At 42.5% G+C, this 24,391-nt stretch overlaps 1 protein-coding gene across 5 annotated transcripts in view; it reads left to right on the top strand.

The window, feature by feature from the left end:
• The window catches only part of LOC122878167 (transient receptor potential cation channel subfamily M member 1-like), a 59,585-nt gene that overhangs the window by 13,814 nt on the left and 21,380 nt on the right, over positions 1–24,391 (top strand). For 4 of the 5 annotated variants that reach the window (XR_006378426.1, XM_044200610.1, XM_044200592.1 and 1 more), the window contains exons 7-20: positions 1,525–1,699; positions 2,605–2,728; positions 7,139–7,211; positions 7,292–7,392; positions 11,163–11,336; positions 14,627–14,761; positions 16,149–16,199; positions 18,098–18,238; positions 18,973–19,002; positions 19,082–19,374; positions 20,717–20,945; positions 21,786–21,917; positions 21,992–22,132; positions 22,389–22,517. Coding sequence is in view for 4 of the 5 variants with exons in the window: in XM_044200610.1 (XP_044056545.1) it covers positions 1,525–1,699; positions 2,605–2,728; positions 7,139–7,211; positions 7,292–7,392; positions 11,163–11,336; positions 14,627–14,761; positions 16,149–16,199; positions 18,098–18,238; positions 18,973–19,002; positions 19,082–19,374; positions 20,717–20,945; positions 21,786–21,917; positions 21,992–22,132; positions 22,389–22,517 (1,928 nt within the window). In the remaining variant the exon portion in view is untranslated. Of the gene's footprint in view, positions 1–1,524; positions 1,700–2,604; positions 2,729–7,138; positions 7,212–7,291; positions 7,393–11,162; positions 11,337–14,626; positions 14,762–16,148; positions 16,200–18,097; positions 18,239–18,972; positions 19,003–19,081; positions 19,375–20,716; positions 20,946–21,785; positions 21,918–21,991; positions 22,133–22,388; positions 22,518–24,391 lie in introns of those variants that run through there. The other variant, XM_044200623.1, reaches the window with a different exon arrangement.

Below are 24,391 nucleotides of genomic sequence, written 5' to 3' on the forward strand. Positions count from 1 at the left end.
AAGATAACTTAGCTTAGCATGGAGACTAGGAGCAGGGGAAACTGTTAGCCTAGCTTAGCACCAAGACTGGCCAACAACTTCACTTTGAGTTCAGGGGCCTGTACTACGAAGCCAGTTCAGCATACCCAGGATCTCTTTCCGTTATCTGGCTTCACCAACCCTAACAACTGGGATCAGGCTAAGCACTCACACAATGCTGCCACGAGCGCGTTCACATTAAAAGGGCGGTGTTTGCAGCAGAGCGGCATATTTTACAAATGAAGAGCAAACTATAATATTAGAGCAATATGAAGAAGTTAAACACATAATCCATCTGAAAGCAGCACAGCTGCAGCTGCCAAATGCAGGAAGGACAGCTGGCAAAAAATCTCAGACTGTGTGAATGTGTAAATTAATGAATAGGCTTATAATATCACTGCCCCATCATTAGGGCATGAGATCTGACTATAATAACATTTATAATAAAAATAATAAAGTTTATTTGTATAGCACTTATCAAAACCAGCGTTACACATAAAACAAAACAGTAAAATACACAGGCAGGCAGGCACAGGGAATAAAAGAGGAATAAAACTTAAACACAGTGGATGGTTAAAAACCATAAATAAAACACTAAGGATAAAATGTAAAGACAACGGCTGAATTAAAACTTAAAATAGAGCAGTGCAAGACTGAAGTGCAGCGTCAAGAATAAAGTATAATGTAACTCAGTACTTAAGAAATAAAATATACCTAAAAAATTTAGGAAGGTAGGAAGATTTGTGTATCCCATTAATTGAATGTGGATCTGCTATGAACGACGATGCCATTCTCCAAGAGAACTGATTGGTCAGTAGCCAATATAGGCGGTGCTTTTATACCCACTGATCTGTTTTCTCCAACATAACCTGCTCCGGCGCAGGTCAGGTGTTCAGCGTAAGTTACCGTGGCGATCTACCCCGGTAAGAAGTGAACCACCGTCTTAAGACTAAAACCCAGGGTTAAACCTGAAGTTACCTCGCCAACCCCAAATCCTGCTTCGTGGTACAGTCCTCAGGACTTTAGAGATGCTGCTTGCGGTTGTTGGTCAACAATTAGCTCCAATGCTAACTGCTGCTAAAACTAGCTTTTTACATTTCTGTTTCTACACCTGATCAATAAACGACATATATCATGTTCATTCCTTCTGTTCTTGTATTAGTTTGTTCCAGTCAGTTAGCATTCAAATGTGCAAAGTGTGTGATTTGTGTTACTCCAGCCAGAGGTAGCTTAGCATCCATGTTTGTTGTGTCATTAAATAACTTCCAAAAACACCATGAAGAGTGAGCTAGTGAGCTAACTAGTTAGCAAGTGAGCTAACTTGTAGCTGGTTTGACACAAATACCAGATGACAACAACCTGTCATTTAACTTCCGATTTAGACTAAATTAATTAAAGACACGCTAGCTTGACTACCCCTGTTGGTCACGTGATCCCCGCCTCACAGGTATCGGTCCGTCGAGAGTCTCCCCGTTGCAGATACTGTGTGTTTTGTGTGTGTGTCAGGTCTGGGTCAGGGTGTCCCTGTGGTGTGTCTGATCCTGGAGGGGGGTCCTAACGTCATCTCCATCGTGTTGGAGAGTCTGAAGGAGGAGCCTCCGGTCCCCGTCGTCGTCTGTGACGGCAGCGGTCGCGCCTCTGACATCATTTCCTTCGCACACAGATACTGTGGGGAAGACGGGTGAGTAGCATTCATAGATTTATAATCCAGAAAGATAATCAAGTTATTGTGTTCTCCGAGGAAACATCCCCTTGACGACGTCCTGCATCACAGGTTGCATTTTAAAAACTCACCAAATTAGAAAAATGAAAAATCTGAGCAGAAATGTAACTTACACAGATCACCTGGGTAATTCTCACCTTTCTGCCGCCTGTACTGTGTTGTACTGCTGTCGGAGGCCTGCCGGGTTCAGGGCAGTCAGAACAGGCCCTGTTCGAAACTGGTTCACCCAGAAAAATACACAAACCAGTCCAACCTGCTCTACCGCCCCTGTTAGGTCCCTGAAAGACACTTAATCAGTATAGACACCTGACACCGATAGACGCTTATAGTCTGTAGTCAGACGTCTGACGTGCTGTGAAGGTCCGCAGTGAACAGGACGTGTGCAGCGTCCATGCTAGCTCTGACTTCTGTCCACGCAGTAACACCTGACGACCCCAGCACAACAGAGATACAGAATGATTATTTTGTTTGCGTTCAACATGTACAGCTCCCATGATGCTTTGGGAGAGCACCTGTGGCTAAGACTCAGCTTTAAACTAACTGGAGGAAGATCGACAGCAGAAACACAGACTGTTGACTCGACTGCAGGTTTCTGTAAACATCTCAGCATCTTTGCAGGTTAAGGACCGAATTTTGGACTTGTGAAGATTTTTGTTGAGGCGTTTCATTTGTAAATGTTTTTCTCCAGAAACAAAGCAGCAGTTTTACCACATTCAGTTCCTGGATGCACACATCCTGACCACCTCTTCTGTGTCAGCGACACGTCCAGTGTGTGCTACGAGTTTGATGCTAACGAGTCCTGTGCTGCATTCAGTCCTCCACCTCAACAGCATCACATGACAGGCTGGTGTTTCTCTGCACAGGTTGGTGGGTGACAGTGTCAAAGATCAGCTGCTGGTCACCATCCAGAAAACCTTCAACTACAGCCGTAGCCAGGCGCAGCAGATCTTCCTCATGGTGATGGAGTGCATGAAGAAGCGAGCTCTGGTAGGTCAGACACTCAGCACAGGTATGATGACACTTTATCACCTGATCCTGATGTCCTGTCTAACACATCGCTGCATATTCCTTTTTATTATTTTTATTCAAATCCACTTTCTATCAGTGCAACAATAAAACTCTTGTTCTCATTCATAACTTGTCCTGTGTGTCATTATTCATCTTTCTCTCCGAACTCATGCTGAAATCATCCTCATTAACCAACTTTGTCTATATTACATTTACAGTATATATCAATTGTTTTCCCAATGACGTTGTGATGAAAGACATAATCTCTGCCTGGATTATGTTCAGAGGAAACATGTTTTTTTTGAGTGAATGAAGCGACACATTTAAGTCGCAGGTCAGAGGTCGGGGTGTCGAGCTTCACCGGGATGGCACCTTCATGCCAGGTGAAGCTGGTGCAGCTCCTCCATCATGTTGACCAGCTTGACGCTGCTGACCTCCCCGTGTCGTTGCCACCACAGTGGATGATGAGGACATCCGGTGCTGCTCCTCCCTGCAGGGACTGGGACAGGAAGGTCTCTGCAGATCTTACCAATGATCCACACTGTGATTATGGGAGGAAAATAAAATAGTCTAATAAATGCTTCAGGTAATGAAAAATATAAAATTAACTATAAAGAGTGGCTCAGTTTCTCATGTTTACAATACTATTATGTCACATCTGTAGGAGAAAATGGAACAAGGAGCAACACTTCAAAATATAGATGATAGTCTTTAACATTTGTTGTTGTCCTTTGAAGACAGACATTGTAAAATCAGCTGTCTAAAGTCAAGTAGCCAAGACTGGTACTTACAGTTCATGCTGTGTGTAGCAGGCGTGGCGGAGGCTTCACAGGTGGCCATGACCTCGACAAGGACTGAAAGAAATAAACATCTTGTAACAAATAAAAAGTGCCTTTCTTTCTCAATCTCAACAGTCATATCTCGCACAGCGCTATCGGTAGCTGTAATGTTACACAAGTCAAAATCAAAATAGCGATGTGGGGAATTTGTAAGCCGTTGCAAAGACGCATCCGCACTGAGAATTGAACTGCAGATTTTCAAATTTCTTGTTTGGTATAATTCCTTAATAGGCTAAAAAAAAAGTTGTAATAATAATTAGGACTATGCAATCACATGTAGGTAACTTAATGTTAGCTTATTAACGTTAACTTATTAAAAGTTAACTTATAATCAAGTGAAATCCAAATAAATGAATGTTGTGAAAATCGAAATTCAGGTTAATTGATTTGCTTCAGATTGTTCATGAGATATGTTTTAAGTAAACATTACGCTGATTCACGGTTACACTGGCCAAAAAGTCTCGACAAAATCTTGTGTTGCAAAATTACCATAATTATATATTTAAAAAACATTGAGGCATCTTAAATCTTGTGTAGTTACGTTATATTCTCAGATAAATCATTATTTCAAGTTTTGTTGTATAGTTTCAGGTTAATTTACAAGTGTAAGCTGGGACGAGGACTGGGTACCACCCATAGGCCGCCAACCGCATACCAGAGGGTTGGCCAGCTAGCAACGCAGAGTAGTATATAGTATATATAGTAGTACATAGCCTAGCTTCTTAGCCTTAGCTAGCTTGGTAACTTGGAGCTAGGTGGCAGCAGTTTAGATACTCTCCTTGCCTGCCTTAAGGATGTCAAATGCTGGAGGTCGCAAAACTTTTTAAAATTGAATGGCGATAAATCTGAGATCATAGCCATTGGTTCAGCAAACTCTACCCGCCTGGTTCACAGCAAGCTTGGCTCCCTTACTCAAAATATGAAGCAGGTTGCTAGAAACCTTGGCATATTACTGGATGCTCAAGTGAAGAATGCTCTTCGGTCATGCTTCTTTCAGCTTAAAAAAATCTCTAAAATCAGATCTGTTTGTCTCTCTACTGTAATGCACTTTATGCTGTTGTCAGTCAGACTTCCCTTCACCGGATGAAACTGATGCAGAATGCTGGCGCCCGAATTTTAACAGGCACAAAGAAATATGAACACATGACTCCCGTGTTAGCCGTATTATGGAAAGGATCACTACAGAGACAGACCTTTTTGTTAAACAGTAAGATCCTTTTTGTTTAACCAGAAACAGCTGTTTTATAGCTCTCGCCCGCCGCCAGACTCCATTAAAAGAAACAATAATTTTACCTCGCAGACCATCATTAAACACATTTCATTCAAAGTGGACAGAAACAAAATAAAACTCACCAAAACCATCTTAGTTAGTCTTTCCACTGTTCCAACAGTCATCAACTCTGGTTTGGTCTAAAGAAATCCTTAATTCACCGAGTTACATGAGAAAAGAAACATCGTCATTTCGCTCTGCTGACAGACAGCAGCTTCGCAGGGAGGGGTCACGCGCTCTGCTGTGCACTACCGTGCACTCGCGGCCGGTCCGGTTGTATAAACGCAGCACAGAGATGCTCGACAGTTGTTTGTTGCTATATTAATGTTCAGAATCTCATTTACAGAACCGTTGAAGTGTTAAATGGCCTTGCTCCAAATCATATACAGGATTTATTGACTCCCCATGTGCCTGGGCGTTCTCTGAGCTCTGGCTGGTCCTAAAGGTGACTACCTACTGATATCAGACAGGCTACATCATTAGCATCTTTTAAATCCCTGCTTAAAGCTTTCCTTTATAGGAAAGTGTTTTTGAATATTTAATATGTTGCTGGATTTTATCTTCCCACTCTTGGCATTTTACAATTTTAACTTTATTTTATTCCCCAGTATTTTTCTGTTGTTTGATCCTTCTGCTGCTTTTATTGCTGTTTTTGGTTTTTAGCTGCTGTTTTTTGTAACCTTGTTAAGAAACGTGCTGTACAAATACATTTTATTATTATTATTATTACTCTGTCAGCTTGGCGGAAGGTGCAGTGAAATTATCTCAACATGTTTCCAATAAAAATCAACTTGTTTGTAGAATTTGCCACTTTATTGCACACAGGTTAAATAATCTCGCTGCACTGGCAGACAACAAGAGTTTAGCTCCTCTCAGGCGACATGCAGACTGCCCTGCCTTGTTGGTTGAGGCTATTGGCACCAGATGCACCTGCAGACAGTATTCAGGGCAGAAACTTCCAACTCCTCTGCAGGATTTTTGGATTAAAAAAATATAATTTCATCTCTACTTTTAGTTACAGTTTATATTGTCCTAAAAAGATGCTTAGTAAAGATGCAAATACAACATTATCCATCATCCCTATTAAGGAAACTATTGATTTTAGGTAATGTTATGCTAACATTAGAAAACGTAATAACCAATTTCATCATAATTTATTTACCAGATTGATTTAAATGTAACTTTAACTAAAGATACAAGCCCACTTCCACCAGTCGCAGTTGGGACATTAACATAATGACAAAGGTTTTACCTTTGACCCAAAACTGCACTGCTTAATGGAGATTGTTCTGTGACCATTTATTTAATCCCACAATCCTCAGCTTCTTCCTGAGAACAGCTGCAGCAGCAGACTGCCCATGAATTTAAATAAAATCACATCAATTCACTTAAAATGATTTGTTAGATTGAATGCTGCAGGTTCGGATGTTTCTCACACAGCTGAAATAAGATGGAAGAGGAATAAACCGAGTCTCAGAACAGAAGGGTCAGTCCATCCCTCTGGTCTCACCTGGTCACACCTTCCTGACGTCCAGCCTCACAGAGCTCCTCCTGCTGATTTCCATGTGTCTTCAGAGTCCACGTCAGCAGGCTCTCTGTCCGTCTTCGGCCCACATTTGTTATTTCTTTGACATTTCACTGTATTCCTTCCTTCTTTCCTGCTTCTTTCGTCCATCTTTGCTTCATTTCTCTTCTCTGGAGGACACGAAACAGCGTTTTACAGTTTCGTCCTCAGATATCAGAACCTGCTGCTTGTGTGTCTCTGAAACTGATGAATATCATGAGATGCATATATAAGCCTGTTGTGTGTTGTGTGTGTACATCAGTGTTGTGTGCGCAGATCACAGTGTTGTGTGTTGTGTGTTGTGTGTGCAGATCACAGTGTTGTGTGTTGTGTGTTGTGTGTGCAGATCACAGTGTTGTGTGTTGTGTGTGTACATCAGTGTTGTGTGTGCAGATCACAGTGTTGTGTGTTGTGTGTTGTGTGTGCAGATCACAGTGTTGTGTGTTGTGTGTGTACATCAGTGTTGTGTGTGCAGATCACAGTGTTGTGTGTTGTGTGTGTACATCAGTGTTGTGTGTGCAGATCACAGTGTTGTGTGTTGTGTGTTGTGTGTGCAGATCACAGTGTTGTGTGTTGTGTGTGTACATCAGTGTTGTGTGTGCAGATCACAGTGTTGTGTGTTGTGTGTTGTGTGTGCAGATCACAGTGTTGTGTGTTGTGTGTTGTGTGTTGTGTGTGCAGATCACAGTGTTGTGTGTTGTGTGTTGTGTGTGCAGATCACAGTGTTCAGGATGGGCTCAGAGGGACAGCAGGACATTGAGATGTCCATCCTGACAGCGCTGCTCAAAGGTAACACCACATACCTCCAGTTCTTCCACACATATCTGAAAATCACTGGAACCGTGTAATAACTGCTGATGTGGTTCCAGGTACGAATGCGTCGGCGTCTGATCAGCTGAGTCTGGCTCTGGCCTGGAACAGAGTGGACATCGCTCGCAGTCAGATCTTTGTGTACGGACTCCACTGGCCCGTGAGTTTACAGATGGATGTAGATCCATTTATTTTTCTGTCTGTCAAACAACCAACTAAATCTGATTCAAATGTTGCTAAACATTTGATTTGATTAGTGCACAGAGGTACGCCACATCAGCCTATCACAGCTGAGCCCCGCCCACTTCAAACCAGCGGGAACAGATCAGAGAAAAAAGAAAAACTACATCTGTTGCATGAAAGAACCAGAAGTGTTTGGTAGAAAAAAGTGTGTTTATGTAGGAACACATCAGTCATAGTAAGAAACCAACTGAGAAAAATCATTTTCAGGGGTCAGGAAAGATGGTGGTTTTGGTTCAACATGTCTCGTATTTCAAGTCATTGTTGATCATATTTAATATGATATTTAACCATAAAGTCCACCATCTTTCCTGAACCTTAAAGTATATTCTGTATTTTCTTATTGTAAACAAATCCCATGAAGTATTGTCTGTGTCAGCCCCCAGGGTGTCCATCAGTGCACGTGGCACCAGGACACCCTAGGCCGGAGGTCGATGATCGACTTTGTTGTCGTATCATCTGACCTCCGGCCGCGTGTCTTGGACACTCGGGTGAAGAGAGGGGCGGAGCTGTCAACCGATCACCACCTGGTGGTGAGTTGGATCCGCTGGCGGGGGAGGAAGCCGGACAGACTTGGCAGGCCCAAGCGTATCGTGAGGGTCTGCTGGGAACGTCTGGCGGAGCCCTCTGTCAGCAGGGTCTACAACTCACACCTCCGGGAGAGCTTCTCCCAGATCCCGGGGGAGGTTGGGGACATTGAGTCCGAGTGGACCATGTTTTCCACCTCCATTGTCGATCGCGGCGGCTCGTAGCTGTGGTCGCAAGGTTTCTGGTGCCTGTCGCGCGGCAATCCCCGAACACGGTGGTGGACGCCGGAAGTAAGGGATGCCGTCAGGCTGAAGAAGGAGTCCTATCGGGCCTTGTTGGCTCGTGGGACTCCCGAGGCAGCTGACAGGTACCGGCAGGCTAAGCGTGCTGCAGCCCGTGCGGTCACAGAGGCAAAAACTCAGGACTGGGAGAGGTTCGGAGAGGCCATGGAGGAGGACTATCGGTCGGCCTCAAAGAAATTCTGGCAAACCGTCCGGCGGCTCAGGAGGGGGAAGCAGTTCTTCACCAGCACCTTGTGCGGTGCGGGTGGAGAGCTGTTGACCTCGACTGGGGATGTTGTCGGACGGTGGAAGGAATACTTTGAGGATCTCCTCAATCCCGCTGTCACGTCTTCCGAAGAGGAAGCGGAGGCTGGGGACCCGGAGGCGGACTCATCCATCACCCTGGCCGAAGTCACTGAGGTTGTTGGCAAGCTCCTTGGTGGCAAGGCTTCGGGGTGGATGAGATCCGTCCTGAGTATCTTAAGTCTCTGGATGTTGTGGGACTGTCTTGGCTGACACGTCTCTGCAACATCGCGTGGCGGTCTGGGACAGTGCCTCTGGACTGGCAGACCGGGGTGGTGGTCCCTCTGTATAAGAAGGGGGACCGGAGGGTGTGTTCCAATCACAGAGGATCACACTTCTCAGCCTCCCGGTAAGGTCTATTCCAGGGTACTGGAGAGGAGAATTCGTCCGATAGTCGAACCTCGGATTCAGGAGGAGCAGAGTGGTTTTCGTCCCGGTCGTGGAACACTGGACCAGCTCTATACTCTCCATCGGGTGCTCGAGGGTTCATGGGAGTTTGCCCAATCAGTCCACATGTGCTTTGTGGATCTGGAGAAGGCATTCGACCGTGTGCCCCGGGCGCTTTGTGGGGAGTGCTCTGGGAGTATGGGGTCCGGGGCCCTTTGCTAAGGGCTGTCCGGTCCCTGTATAACCGGAGCAGGAGCTGTGTTCGCATTGCCGGCAGTAAGTCAGACCTGTTCCCGGTGCATGTTGGACTCCGCCAGGGCTGCCCTTTGTCACCGGTTCTGTTCATAATTTATATGGACAGAATTTCTAGGCGCAGTCAGGGGCCGGAGGGTGTCCGGTTTGGGAACCACAGGATCTCATCTCTGCTGTTTGCAGATGATGTCGTTCTGATGGCTTCTTCAAACCAGGACCTGCAGCATGCACTGGGACGGTTTGCAGCCGAGTGTGAAGCAGCTGGGATGAGAATCAGCTCTTCCAAATCTGAGGCCATGGTTCTTGACCGGAAAAAGGTGGTTTGCTCTCTTCGCGTGGGTGGGGAGTCCTTGCCCCAAGTGGAGGAGTTTAAGTATCTCGGGGTCTTGTTCACGAGTGAGGGACGGATGGAGCGTGAGATTGACAGGCGGATCGGTGCAGCATCTGCAGTGATGCGGGCGCTGTATCGGACCGTTGTGGTAAAGAAGGAGCTGAGTCGAAAGACAAAGCTCTCGATTTACAGTCAATCTACGCTCCTGCCCTCACCTATGGTCATGAGCTTTGGGTAGTGACCGAAAGGACAAGATCGCGGATACAAGCGGCCGAAATGGGCTTCCTCCGCCGAGTGGCTGGGCGCTCCCTTAGAGATAGGGTGAGGAGCTCAGTCACACGGGGGGAGCTCGGAGTAGAGCCGCTGCTCCTCCACGTCGAGAGGAGCCAGCTGAGGTGGCTAGGGCATCTGATCCGGATGCCTCCTGGACGCCTCCCTCGGGTGGTGTTCTGGGCATGTCCCACCGGGGGCGGCCCGGGAAGACCCAGGACACGCTGGAGGGACTATGTCTCTCGGCTGGCCTGGGAACGCCTCGGGATCCCCGGAGGAGCTGGAGGAAGTGTCTGGGGCGAAGGAAGTCTGGGAGTCCCTGCTTAGACTGCTGCCCCCGCGACCCGGCCCCGGATAAGCGGAAGAAGATGGATGGATGGATGGATGGATTTTCAGGGGTCAGGAAAGATGGTGGTTTTGGTTCAACATGTCTCGTATTTCAAGTCATTGTTGATCATATTTAATATGATATTTAACCATAAAGTCCACCATCTTTCCTGAACCTTAAAGTATATTCTGTATTTTCTTATTGTAAACAAATCCCATGAAGTATTGTCTGTGTCAGCCCCACACACACCGTCCTACTGCACAAACACTACAGCACCACATGTGGATTCATCCGCCGCTGGAAATAGTCCCCAACAGATGCTCTGTTTCCTCCTGTTGGTCTGATAGAAACTACAGCGAGCAGCTGTTTGAGGAAACTACTGAGCCTTTTTAAACAGGAAACTACAGATCTGTGTTTTTAAAGATTTACGTCTTCAGCAGGAACCAATGGGCTCGCAGCTGAGCGCCGCAGACAGGAAGTGAGACGGTGCTGAGGGACGGACGGACATGTTGCTGGTTTGAGTCTGAACACGAGATTCGATGACAAGAAGGAAAACATAGATAACACCAGACTGAACTGTTAACCAAATGCTTATATTTTTCTGAAGCGAACCATAAAAAGCATCATGCTGTAATCGTCAGGAGCCCACACTGATGATATTATCTAAAGTGACACAGCAGTGTTCATCCATGCGTCCTGCATGGGTCCAGAGTCTTAGTGACGGGTTGGTGAGGTGATTACCTGGTTGCTGCGTGGGAATTTGTGTTTTAAATGCTTTTTAGAAGTCAGTCTTCTTCTTACATCTCCTCCTGACATCTGAAGTTGGAAGAACAGAGGAGGAAGAAAACGGATAAAAGTGAAGGAAACAAGAAGTCAAGAAAGAAAATGAGACGAGCCTACAAAGTCTTTCTCTCCACAAACAGTCTTTCAGCTCTCTGTGTGCACGGACCATTAAAGTTAAATGTACTACAACCATTAGTGTGTATATTTCTGCCACTGTGTTTCTGCAGCCTGTGAGCACTTCACACACCGACCGGCCTAAAAGTCCGGCGGCCCAGCGAGCAGCGGCAGGAGGAGGCGGAGGAGGGAAAGGGAAAGTCAAGGGGAAGAAAGGAAAAGGAGGCAAAACCAAACCTGAACCACCTGAGGAGACCGACCCGAGGAAACTGGAGCTGCTTAACTGGGTAACAGACTGGAGATACTGGAATAAAACAGACATTATGAGCCATATTAATCACCAATAGGATCAACTTTCATCGTAGAAAAACACAAGTACTTACATACCTATTTGTACACAAAAATCACAGTGTAATTTATTTTAGAGCTGATTTCACTGAAGTCACTAACAGCTGAATCACACACAGGAGAACAGTACTTGCTTGTTACCTACTCGACTATGTATACCACCACATACATTTTAGTCATCATTAGTAGAAACACTGAAGCTAACAACCCAAATTAAATTATTTTTAGCTACTAAACTGAAAAAGGCACGTACCAACAAATGAACAACAAATGCAGAAGGTTAATGAGGCTGGCAGGAGCTCTTTCTTGCAAGCGAAGCTTCTTTCGGAGCAGATTTATTACCAAGTAGATTCACACATACAAGTAATTAGCTTTGGTACTTTGGTGCAAACCAGTAAACATAGTAGAAATATAAAGAAAGATAAAGCAAGTAGTGCAGGTCAAGAATCATAAATATATAAAATTGACAATAAGATATTAAAGAATATTAAAAAATTATTCTAAGAAAATAAAGAATATATACAACATGACTGTTATTTATTTATGGTGTCAGTTGTCAAATAGCATGTTAGCTAACCTGGAACACATAGTTTTAACTGTTCAACTGAACCATTAGCTAACCAAAGTCATTTAGCTGCTAAACTCAGCCGTTAGCTAAACACTGTTATGGAGTTGAACCATTAGCTGTCTCAATCGGACTCTTTTAATGGCTAAACTTATACCATTAGCTTTAACCTAACTATTAGAGCTGCTAAACTACGCTGTTAGCTAAATAGTTTGTTTGAAACTGCTAAGCTGATATGTTATTTATTTAGTTTATTTAATAGGGACAATACTGATAAACAAGATGGATCAGATGTAATGTTTATAGGACGTCCCTGGTTAGGTTTTTAAATTCAAGTTAGAACAACTAAACAAACAAAAGGATAAAATCGATTTGGAATAAAAATAACAAAGATTTCAGCTATAAAAGTTAATCAAACTTTTTTTGCTGCTAAACATACCTGCTGGTTAAACAGTTAGATACAAAACTATTCAAATGAGCTATGAGCTAGACACAGGCAGTTTGATTGGCTACACTGAACTATAAGCTGACCTTAATAAAACTATTTTAGCTGCTAGCCTGCGTTGTTGATAGAGATTTACTTAAAGCTGCAGTGCTGAACATTTGTCTCCCCCTTCTGGCAGTGGGAGTAATTGCACAAACACTGTCTCCGCCTGCTGATGATGTTTACCTGCAGTGAGCTCCAGGCTCGTGTTCAGAAATAGTTACAGAAATACAGAGACGTTTCCACAGGTCCAAGACAGTAATCCATTATTAGGTAGAGTAAATGTAAAAGCTGCACAGCCTTCTCCAAATATTTTACCAGCCTGTCCGAGAGCAGTCACGTGACGTCTGTCTGTCCTCAGCCCATCTCGCAGCTCTCTAGCATGGAAAAGCTAAAGCTAGTGGTTATCCGTGTTTGTCCTCGCCGTCGATCGCTTTCTTGTTTTGACAGTAATCCTTCCTCTGAGTTTCTGTTTTATCTGGAGCATCAGACACTTTTCTTGGAGCTTCTTAGGTTTTCCTCCCAGCTGCTGCAGGCCACTGCGTCGCTGCGGTCGCTCCAGAGCCGTGTAGAGAGAGAGTTGCATCAACTCTGTTTAGTTTCAATTCAAGTGGCTTTACTGGCGCGACTGCATACAACACAACATTGCCAAAGCATATTAACACAAACTATACAATCATAATAAACAGTAAACAGTAAACAATGATCAATAATAAACGTTCTCTCCAGTGGACCTGGAGTTTTTTACGGTGATGGCGGATCGCGGCGCTTTCTACATGGCTCTGGGTTGCTTCCTGCTTCCGCTCCGGCTAACCAATCACTGCTGGTTGGCGTAAAACACATCATTACCGGTGCACCAGCGTGGGAACATCGCCACAGACACCAGATTTAGAAACTCTGTATACTGCGAATATAGAGAGATTCACCTGGCAGTGACAGGGTTAATCAGCACTGTGTGAACTCGTTCAGCTCGAATGTAAAAGACCCTCCAGCTTTAAGAAAGTGTACAGAGACAACATTATCTGTATCTGTTCAACCAACAAAATGATCTGTCTCTGTATCTGGCTGCGTTTCATTAGTGTTTCCACTTCCCCTCAATCGTCTGCTGTTACGTGACACCAAGGGCTGAGGGGAAGCGGAAACACTAATGAAACACAGCCGCAGCATCTGTATTTGGATAGAAGACCGGAGCTGGGCGTGATTTATGAAGTCACGTTAAATCCGGCAAATGTTGTATTTTCTAACCTAATATTCATTGGAAATGCAATAGCTTTGCCTTCAAAGCATCAAAATGATTGAATACATACTATACTTTTCTTCTCTCACTCTCACTCTTCAGTTGAAGAAATATCCTTGTGGTGTTCAGTAATTATTGCAGGTTAGTCAGGTGACTGTTGGGAGGTACTGATGATGATGATGATGATGATGATGATGATGATGACAAAACTCAAATATCGTAGAAAAGGTTTCAGTCGTAGTCATCTGGACACTGTTTTCAGAATCAAGATGTTTCGGCTCCCATCCGGAAGTCATTCTCAATTGTGAAAATGGTCTGAGAACTCAGAAATGTGAGCTACTCTGTGTTGCTTAAGCCCCGCCCTCAGGAAGGAGTCTACCTGAGTGCTGTTTACCTGCCTAGTTTCACCTGAAACTGACCTTCTTTGTTTCCATGATGGCCCAGTAATCAGGACTATATAAAACTCAAACAGTTAAACACAGATGACCAACAACAAATAAAAAGAGCTACGGACACCACGGCGGATGCAACAAGCAATATTAGCTTGCAGAAATGAAATAACCACTTTAGCCACTTTAACAGCAGAATACAACATCCACAGCGGCTTTTAACTATCCTGAGGTAGAATAATAAATACCCAGACCGCCAGACAGACAGACAGACAGGTGGACAGACAGGTGGACAGACAGACAGACACACCAGTTCATAACAGAAGTTACCTCATTGCACTTTTCCTACAGAGCAGCTCTTGACCGAACTCTTTACAGCTTGTTCTGATTTAACAGCTTTCTTTAGTTCATTCTCACACTGTTTTCCGAATAATAATGAGTAACTTTGGGTAGAAGAAATATCCTTGTGGTGTTCAGTAATTATTGCAGGTTAGTCAGGTGACTGTTGGGAGGTACTGATGACGATGATGATGATGATGTTGATGTTGCGACAGGTGAACTCTCTGGAACAGGCCATGATGGATGCTCTGGTGTTGGACAGGGTGGACTTTGTCAAGCTGCTGATCGAGAACGGCGTCAACATCCATCACTTCCTGACTATTCCTCGTCTGGAGGAGCTGTACAACACGGTGAGTACACTCCTCAGTGTCTGCACCGAGAACTAATATATCACCTGTAGAGGAGAAATTATTTCAAAGCCCAGTTATCTACCAGTAACCTGGGGGGGGGTTACATTCTGCAAAAAGCTTTGTAGTTAGTTTATGGGATGATTCTAGTACTTTTAGATTAAATACTGTATATTCTACCCTTATTAAAAAAGCATCCTTCAGGGAGTAGCCAAGGGACAAGACTTGTCCATTTCCATTTTATTGCTTTGCAGTTTTAGTTGCGTACACAGCTTGTTTCCGTTGCTCCCAAACAGCCAAAAATCAGTTCTTTCAGGTTTAAATATTTATCTGCACAACAAGAGAGCCTAAAACTGACTTTATTCTGAGTGACTGAGAATAGATTTCACTTAATAATGGTCTTAATTTTTATGTTACATGAATGTTATTTATTTAGTTTGGTAACAGAGGGTGGCGTGGTTTAAACTATACCAACAGTGTTTCTGGAGTTTTGAGCTCTTCAAATGTTTCTCTTCTCGTTCTGAAGATGAGTTATGAAACAAAAGCTTTCTGCTTTAACCTCTATATTCTCATGTTTATCTGCAGCTTAGCATCCATCAGTGATCCACTTCATCTTGTGTTATATCACTGCCTTCTCTAATCTTTATCTGCTCTTAAAACAGCATGTGGTGCTCGTGTGAGTCACATTATTGTCAGATGAAAGTGAAGCTCTCAGCTGCCGTTTGTGTGCGACCAGCTGTTTTATAATGTTCACACTCTGAATCTTCTGTTGTGAAGTGAAACAAGACCAGTTAGAACAAACAGATGTGTCTGTAATCAGACTTCACACTGTTTGACTTTAAACTAATTTTCATGACCAACATCCTGCGACATGAAAAGTACATATTATAAATTAACCACAATAATTCCTAACTATATTTTATGCAAGTAGGACTGGTTCATTATTCAATATCTTTTATTGATTATCAGTGGAAGTGAATTGTGATGATATGATCATATCATGTTTTCATTTTAGAAACTTCTGCAGTCCAAATTAATGAGTATACTAAACTAAACTACAGAAGAGAAGTTTGTTGTAATGTATAACATGGCTTTGCATGCATGTGTCATAGCGTGATATATATAAATATTGTTATTAATGTTGTGATATTGTTCTCAACCATGTCACCCAGTCCTAGTATACAGTACACCTTGCATACTACAATTTAATGACAATGGAACAATAGCTCTATTAAAAATGTTTTCCATGACTTTTTCAAAACAACTTGTCCAGGCCTGGAAAACCCCATTTTCAAATTCCATGGTTTTCCAGGATTTGTATGACTGAGGCATGAAAAACAGAGAGTTTTTTGTGTTTTTTTTTCCTGTTTGTTTCCTGTTTTGTTTATAGAAGTTGGGTCCGGCCAACACACTGCACTTTGTGGTCAGAGACGTGAAAAAGGTGAGTATTGTGTTTTTAAACAGATGGAGCCAGGAGTTTATATACTGAGGTCATGAGTCCAAAGTCCTCCAGTACAACTGAATGTCTGTCATCAAAGAAAGATGTTGATTTCCAGTTTTTTTACAATTGCTAACTCACATTTTTGGATAGTGGAAGGCTAGGTTACATTCTCCATGATCCTTAGCCACCATTGCAAGAGGAATCCAACTCAAGTCTGGTGGAAAACGTTTAAATGACTTAATAAAGTACTTATTGGACAATGAACTCACAGTCATAATCAGCCAGACATAGTGTGCCACATAGATTTTTACATAGGCGTTTTAGGCATGAAATGCTCCCTGATCCAGGGGAAAACCTTTTTTCTCTTCCCATTGGCTGCTTTCGGCATCAGTTGATGATGTCATGCAGAAGCTGTAAAGTATGGGCTGGCAAAAATATCATAAATATCTTCTTAAAAATCTTAAAATAGATTATTTAGATAAAGTGTAATTACTAGTTTGGCTGTACTAGATATTTGACATATTCAGTGGAAATATCTTTTTACGATTGTATTTACAACACTACTTTGAAAACTAACTACAGCCGTGGTGCTGGCCTACATGGCGGGCCTCTAGGGAATTGTAGTTTTTAGGAAATATAAGTGTTTTTCAAAGGATTGGAAGTTGTAAACACTGAATTGAGAGTTGGGGAGTTGAAGGGGATGGTAAACACATTTGTGTAATCAGATTTAAATATCTAATTGTTAAATGGGTGAAAATACATTTTATTTTCACCAGTGCTGTCTCTGTGCTATGATGCACTCTAAACCCTGACTGAAAATCCTCAAATAAACTATTGTTATTTAGAAAGTCACACAACTGATTGGCGACTGCTTCCTCAAGGATCTTAGAGAGAAAGGGAAGGTTAGATATAGGTCTATAGTTGGCTGAAACCCCTGGATCAAGAGTGGGCTTTTTAAGAAGCGGTTTTATTACAGCTACTTTAAAGGACTGTGGTACATAGCCTGTTAGTAAAGACAGATTGATCATATCCAGTAAAGAGGTGCTAACTAAGGGTAAAACGTCTTTAAGCAGTCTTGTTGGAATGGGGTCTAAGAGACAGGTTGATGGCTTAGATGAATCAATCGTTGAAGAAGGTCGATAGGAGCAGAGCAGTCAAAACATATATCAGGTTTTACAGCTGTTTCTCAGGTTCCTGTGTTTGAAGATAAATCGGTACCAGTTGAAGGCAGGACGTAATGAATTTTGTCTCTAATAATTAAAATTTTATCATTAAAGAAGCTTATTTCCTTTTAAGTTCTCTTGATGTTTGCTTTAATTTGCGGGTTTGGGGGTTATACCATGGAGCTTTGTTTTATTATCTTCTTTTTTAGAGGAGCGATAGAATCGAGTGTCGTTCGCAGTGAGCCTGCAGCGATATCAACAAGATGGTCAATTTGGGAGGGGCTCCGATTTGCAAAGGAGTCCTCTGTTAAATAGAGACATAACATTGAATTAAATGCAGATGGGATCGCTTCCTTAAATTTAACTAGAGCACTATCAGATAGACATCCAGAGTAGGAGTTATGCCTAATGGCGTGTAGTCCAGTAATAGGAGTTCATTATTATTTTATAACTAATTTCATTTCAATATTAACAATGTTACTCGAATTTACCCATTTTCCCTGTCATGTTATAAATTAACAATAATATTGTACTTGATAATTAAATAAATACTCTTTGTAATTTAGTACAAATTTGTAATAAAGTGTTTTAATATGTTAGTTTTGTCTGCAGAAGGGAAACTGGATGTGGTTGTTGGACAAAATGAACTCACAGTGAGAGAAGAAAATCAACAGATAATAGAAAAAGTAAGAACTGATCAATAAACGATGTATAAAACAATGATTTGTGTTTCAGGGGAATCTTCCTCCAGATTACCAGATCACGTTGATCGATATCGGCCTGGTGCTGGAGTTCCTGATGGGTGGAGCTTACCGCTGCAAATACACCAGGAAGAGCTTCAGGGCGCTTTACAACAATCTGTACGGCCTCAAACGAGTGCGCAAACCTCCATTAAATATCATAAACAGAGTCTACACTGCAGCAACATGTTGTTCATTGATTTTAATCCACATTCTACATTTTCTGCTATACTTCATTCACTTAGTTTCCACAACATGAATATAACTATATCTATAAAAACATGTTTTACAGGACAGAGATGATCCACTAGATGGCAGCACGGAGGCAGAGATCAAACTAACGTCTGAGAGAAATGTCACACTAAATCCACTTGAGATAATAAATGACACGTACAGTCTCTTTATTACACTAGAAATCAGGTTTATTGCCAAGTCGGTTTTCACATACAAGGAAAGGAAAAAAGGACTATCTATTGAGCCTCGTCCCATTTTATAGTGTTTATTGTTTATAGTGTGTAGAGTTATTTTCTTTTTTCCAGAGAAAATCCAGTAATTCTGTCCTCAAAAAATGTGTGACACATCTGTGACGTAACGTGAGACAAACTCCCAGACAACTGAGAGTAGCAGAGTTACTGGATTGCCTCTTGAAAAAGTAAAATAACTTCTGTTGCAATAAAAACTATAAAATGAGACCTGGATCAGTTAGTGTACATGTCATTTATTAACTCAACACAAAGTGGATTTAGTGTGAAGTTTCTTTTTTAATTGGCGTTCTGTCCTGCTCCTTAAAATATAACGAGTAAAAACGACATGTGGCTTTAATATCAGTATGTTTCTGGAATAATAAACTTGTTATATTTTCTTTTACAGCCTAAAGCTCTGAAACTTCTTGGAATGGAGGTTTGTTACTTTTGATTTTAAACATTTTTGAGTTGATGGTGGATTTAGTGTCTGACATGTGGACTCATACATCCTGCAGGATGACGAGCCCCGTCCAAAGGGTAAAGGAAAGAAGAACAAGAAGAAAGAGGAGGAGGTGGACATTGATGTGGACGACCCCGAGGTCAGCAGGTTTCAGTATCCCTTCCATGAGCTGATGGTGTGGGCCGTGCTGATGAAGCGCCAGAAGATGGCACTATTCCTGTGGCAGCGGGGGGAGGAGGCTATGGCCAAAGCTCTGGTGGCCTGTAAACTATATAAGGCCATGGCCCATGAGTCGTCCCAGAGCGAGCTGGTGGACGACATCTATCAGGACCTGGAGAACAACTCCAAGTGAGTCCAGATCTTGTTCAGACCAGAGAGCCCACATCAGATCTGTAGCAGGTCCAGACTGGACTCTGTTCTATTTAATCACATCTGAATATCAAAAAGAAAAGAAAACTTGAATGTAAAAAGAACCGGCTTGGTGAGCAGCTAAGACTTGTGAAGCTCAGCTGATCTGAGGACAGTTGCTGCTGTAAACTAGAACCACATCCTGTTTTCTTCCTGTTGCTGTCATGTGATCAGCTGATTACTGAGCCAATCACTCAAAACAACACATGCAGTTTCAAAAACCCTAATATTTTCAGATTCAAATGAAAGTCAGTTAACTTTAGTTCCATTACAACACACTGACACAACATGACAGTCTGTAAATAATATTATTAATAACATAAATAAAATAATTAATACCATAAATATAAAAAATAAACTACATTTGATTTTCTCTGATGCATTTGTTTCAGCTGCAGTCAGACTATCAAACCAAACTGTGAGAGAAAGTTAGCAGACTTCACACAACTCGTGGAAAACTCACTGGTGGCACGTTACTTCTACCGGCCGCGTGCACGCTAGTGCACCGTAGTGCACCGTAGTGCATGTGAGTCCCTCCCTGGGAAACTGTTGCTGTGAGGACAGCGATATGACGGCTGTTTCTTTTCTCAGGCCACCGGAGAGGGCACCCACCAGTGTTGCCAACTCTCGTGAGACAAATAAGCAACCGCAGCTTCAAAATCAAGCCCAACATTAATATAGCGTGTTACGGCTCAATAAATGAGCCTGCAACATATTAAAATGAAACCCCCCCTTTCGGGGCTGCCGGCTGAGGCGCAGAGCCAGAATATTTTGGTAAATTAAGGATTTATCAGAGTTGGTGATTGTTGGAGCAGTGGAAAGTCTAACAAAAGATGGTTTTATTTTGTTTCTGTCCAGTTTGAATGAAGTGTGTTTTACGATGATCTGTGAGGTAAAATGTTTTAAAATGTTTTTCTCAATGGAGTCTGGGATCATATTATCTCTGATGAGACAACGTTGCTTTCCCACTAAAGGTTTCTAGAGATTATAGTGCTGTGAGCTGTTTCTCCCCCTCACCTCTCCTGAAGGTTATGATCACATGATCAGACACCTCCCTCCTATGTGCTGATTCATCTGGTACTAACTGTAGTATCATCAGCTCAGTTTTATACTTTCACTGTACGAGGATTAAAGCAGTCGAGAGAGGCAGTGACCCGAATTAACCCTTTGATTTAGGTAACGACATCTCAGGACAAACTGTATTCCACTAGTGGTGTGTTTAGACTGAACGTGTCACACGGGGAAATCTGCAGTCTGTAGACTGAGTGTGTTTTCTGTGCAGGGAGTTTGGTCAGCTGGCCTACGAGCTGCTGGATCAGTCGTACAAACATGACGAGCAGGTAGCCATGAAGCTGCTGACGTATGAACTGAAGAACTGGAGTAACTCCACCTGTCTGAAGCTGGCGGTTGCTGCCAAACATAGAGACTTCATCGCACACACCTGCAGCCAGATGCTGCTGACGGACATGTGGATGGGCTGTCTGAGGATGGGCAAGAGCAACAGCCTCAAGGTACCAACAACACAGCACTGAGGGACTCTGTCAGGTCTCAGGTCTGTGCAGGATCTGGACTGGAACCTTCAGGACCTGAAAGACGCTCTGAAAACATGAACCACTCAGAGATTTAAATATATAACATACAAAAACAGTGAAACACTACAAATGTTCAGGTGACGAGTGCTGACCACCTCCACCTGGTGTTAACAGGTGATCTGGATCTGGATATGTCACCTGGAGCAAGTGTAAATACAACAGAATAAGATCGGATCAGTCATACCACATCTGGAGGAGGTCTGACTGATCTGTGGTCAGATCTCAGCAAGTGTATCACGTATATTTTTAATATGTGAAGGTGTTCAAGCTATAACAGGGTGTTAAGTGTTCCCTCATAAAAACTTGATTTAAAAATGAATGATGGCCATCCATCTCATCTCGTCCTTTGCTCTGAGTCACATGTTTGTGACGAGTCCTCCAGCCCCCAACTCTTTTACATATATGTGATCACAGTTCAGTGCAGAATCACAAAAGGAGAAATCTTATTAATGGTAGGTGTGAATGTAAAGACCTGTGATCAGATACCGATCACATATTGATACCTGGTGGGGACAAGGTCACAACAGACTGATAGTACTATGAAATACTGTAAAGTGAATAGGAACATGTCGTATATAGTATATCTATATAAAGGAAAACTATGACTAATGAGTAGGTAAAAGATTCATAGACGAGTAAAATAAAAGTAATTATTTCATCAGCTGATTAGAGCTAAAGGAAAAAATGAAAGAAACAAACAGCTGGCTGCTGAGATGTGATAATGAACAATCAATGATTCTGTCCTCGTTCTGTCTCCAGGTGATTTTAGGGATCATTTTCCCTCCTGCGATTCTCCTCCTGGAGTTTCGTCTGGGAGACGAAGCCTCGTATCATTCGTCCAAAGAGAACGACAACAGCAAAACTAAAGACGACGACAACAAATCCAGCAAGGTACCAAACAAGCAGAGCAGCTTCATTAGAGAGAGTAGTTTAAAGCAGTCCGAGTGATTAAGAGTTTTTTTCAGGACGGCGTCTCTAACGTGGACACTACTTCAAAGAAAGGAGACGAAGAAGAAGAGCAGAAGAAACACCGGAGGAGGACTCCCATCGGGAGGAAGATCTATGAGTTCTACAATGCTCCCTTCACCAAGTTCTGGTTCAACACGGCAAGTTTTAATACAAGACATCAACTGCATATTGTTCTATAGTCTCTTTAACAGATAGAAGTTTAAGATGGTTTAACACTCAAAGCTTGATGAAACTACTCTGATTTATTAATGATAATAATAATAATGATCATGAAAATAATGATGATGATAATAATAATCATTTAATAATAATAAAAACGGACACAGTGCTGTACCATGTGACCTGAATGTGAAGTTAAATGTGTGTGTGTGTGTGTGTGTGTGTGTGTGTCAGATCTCCTACCTGGTGTACCTGATGTTGTATAACTACATCATCCTGGTGAAGATGGAGCGATGGCCATCTCTGCAGGAGTGGATCGTCATCTCTTATATCATCACTCTGGGACTGGAGAAAGTCCGACAGGTAAACACAGAAACACACCTCAAGTCACTGAACCAAAAAACTGTGTTTTTACACTTTTACTGTTGTCACACATCAGGTGAGACACTTTCAGGTTCTGATCCGCAAAGGGCTGTTACCTTTCAGTCAAAGTGTTTCACCTGTTGAACCTTATTATTGTAAACAACCCTTAACTGTTGGCTAAGTTCACGCAGGCAGCTTCAGCTCTCTGTAAAGATGTGTGTTAATGTTAATCAATAATAATAATAACTAAATATGAGCCCTCACTCAGCCTGTAAAGACGCCTGAACTGATTTAAAACAGAAATGAGTAATGACAAATACACCTGAAACACTTCCTGTGTAGACAGAGTCAGAGCATCCATTAGCCTGTTTTGAGTCTGTTGGTGTCACTTTCTATTCAATTTATTTATTTCTGATTTGTTTTGTTGATCTATTTTCCCTGAACACCCTGAAAAGAGAATGAAACAACAGATCTTATAATATAAACAATATTATAAATATGCACAAAACAGTCACAAAACATGTGCAGATCCATCAATAAATAATGCCACACACTGCTCGGAGCAGAAACACGCAGCAGAACCGAAGTTTAGCACCAACGGCTATTGCACAAAGCCTGCCAGCTAACTTCACATGCTAACAGGAGCACGAAGCAAGTTAATGCTGAGCGGTTAACTCTATAAGGACAACTACAGATGGAGCGACTGGCTTCCTCCGATCTCTACAAGCGGACACTGCACAGCAAAAGACGCTTCCACAGCGGAACCACAATTCTTCCCAGTTTGGCTCGTCTACAACAAACTGACCACCAGCTAACAGCAGCACCAAAGCCACCACTCTTTCCCTCCCATGGACGGTTAACGTAACAACTGGGCATAGCACAGAGTAATAGTGTATATAGCTAAGTAAAGGACTGTTTAACTTTGTACATGTGACGTTACTGATGTGTTTTTCTGAGGTTTTGTTGTTGTGACGTGTTTATCAGGTTAATTTGGTAGCCACATGCTAAGTTGATGTTAGTTTATGTTATGCTCCACACAGACAGAGTCTTTGCATGCTAACTAACTCCTTTTAACTTGGCACCTTTATCCTAAACACACCACACACATACAGTGGTGTGAAAAAGTGTTTGCCCCTTTCCTGATTTCCTATTTTTTTGCACGTTTGTCACATTTAAATGTTTCAGATCATCAAACAAATTGAAATATTAGTCAAAGATAACACAAGTAAACACAAAATGCAGTTTTTAAATGAAGGTTAGACGGTGTAGTCCCTCATTCGTCCAGGAGTGTTCTATCGTAGAAAAGGTTTCAGTCGTAGTCATCTGGACACTGTTTTCAGAATCAAGACGTTTCGGCTCCCATCCGGAAGTCATTCTCAATTGTGAAAAAAAATGTCCAGAATGCACTCTCAGCCTGTGGTTATCCTACTTGGGCTATCAACAAAGTTAAAAGAGCCAAAAAACAGGACAAAAGTGTAACTGAACCAAGAAGGAACGGTGTCTCCATTCCTTATGTGTCTGGACTGTCTGAAAAACTACAAAGGATCTTTAGACAGCACGATGTTCCTGTCTTCTTTAAACCAGGCAACACTTTAAGACAGAAACTCGTTCACCCTAAGGACAGGTTACCCACACAGAAACAGAGCAATGTTGTCTACTCCATTCAGTGCAGTGAGGAAAACTGCAAAGAACGGTACATAGGCGAAACCAAACAGCCACTTCACAGAAGACTTTATCAGCACAGACAACACGCTAACTCAGGATTACAGAGCGCCGTGCATTTGCATTTAAAAGCTACAAACCACACATTTGAAGACAGCGAGGTGAAGATTCTTAGTAGAGAGAAGAGTTGGTTTGAACGGGCGTCAAGGAAG

This window comes from Siniperca chuatsi, linkage group LG1 (genome assembly GCF_020085105.1).
Source record: "Siniperca chuatsi isolate FFG_IHB_CAS linkage group LG1, ASM2008510v1, whole genome shotgun sequence".
In the NCBI taxonomy this organism is placed as follows: Eukaryota; Metazoa; Chordata; class Actinopteri; order Centrarchiformes; family Sinipercidae; genus Siniperca; species Siniperca chuatsi.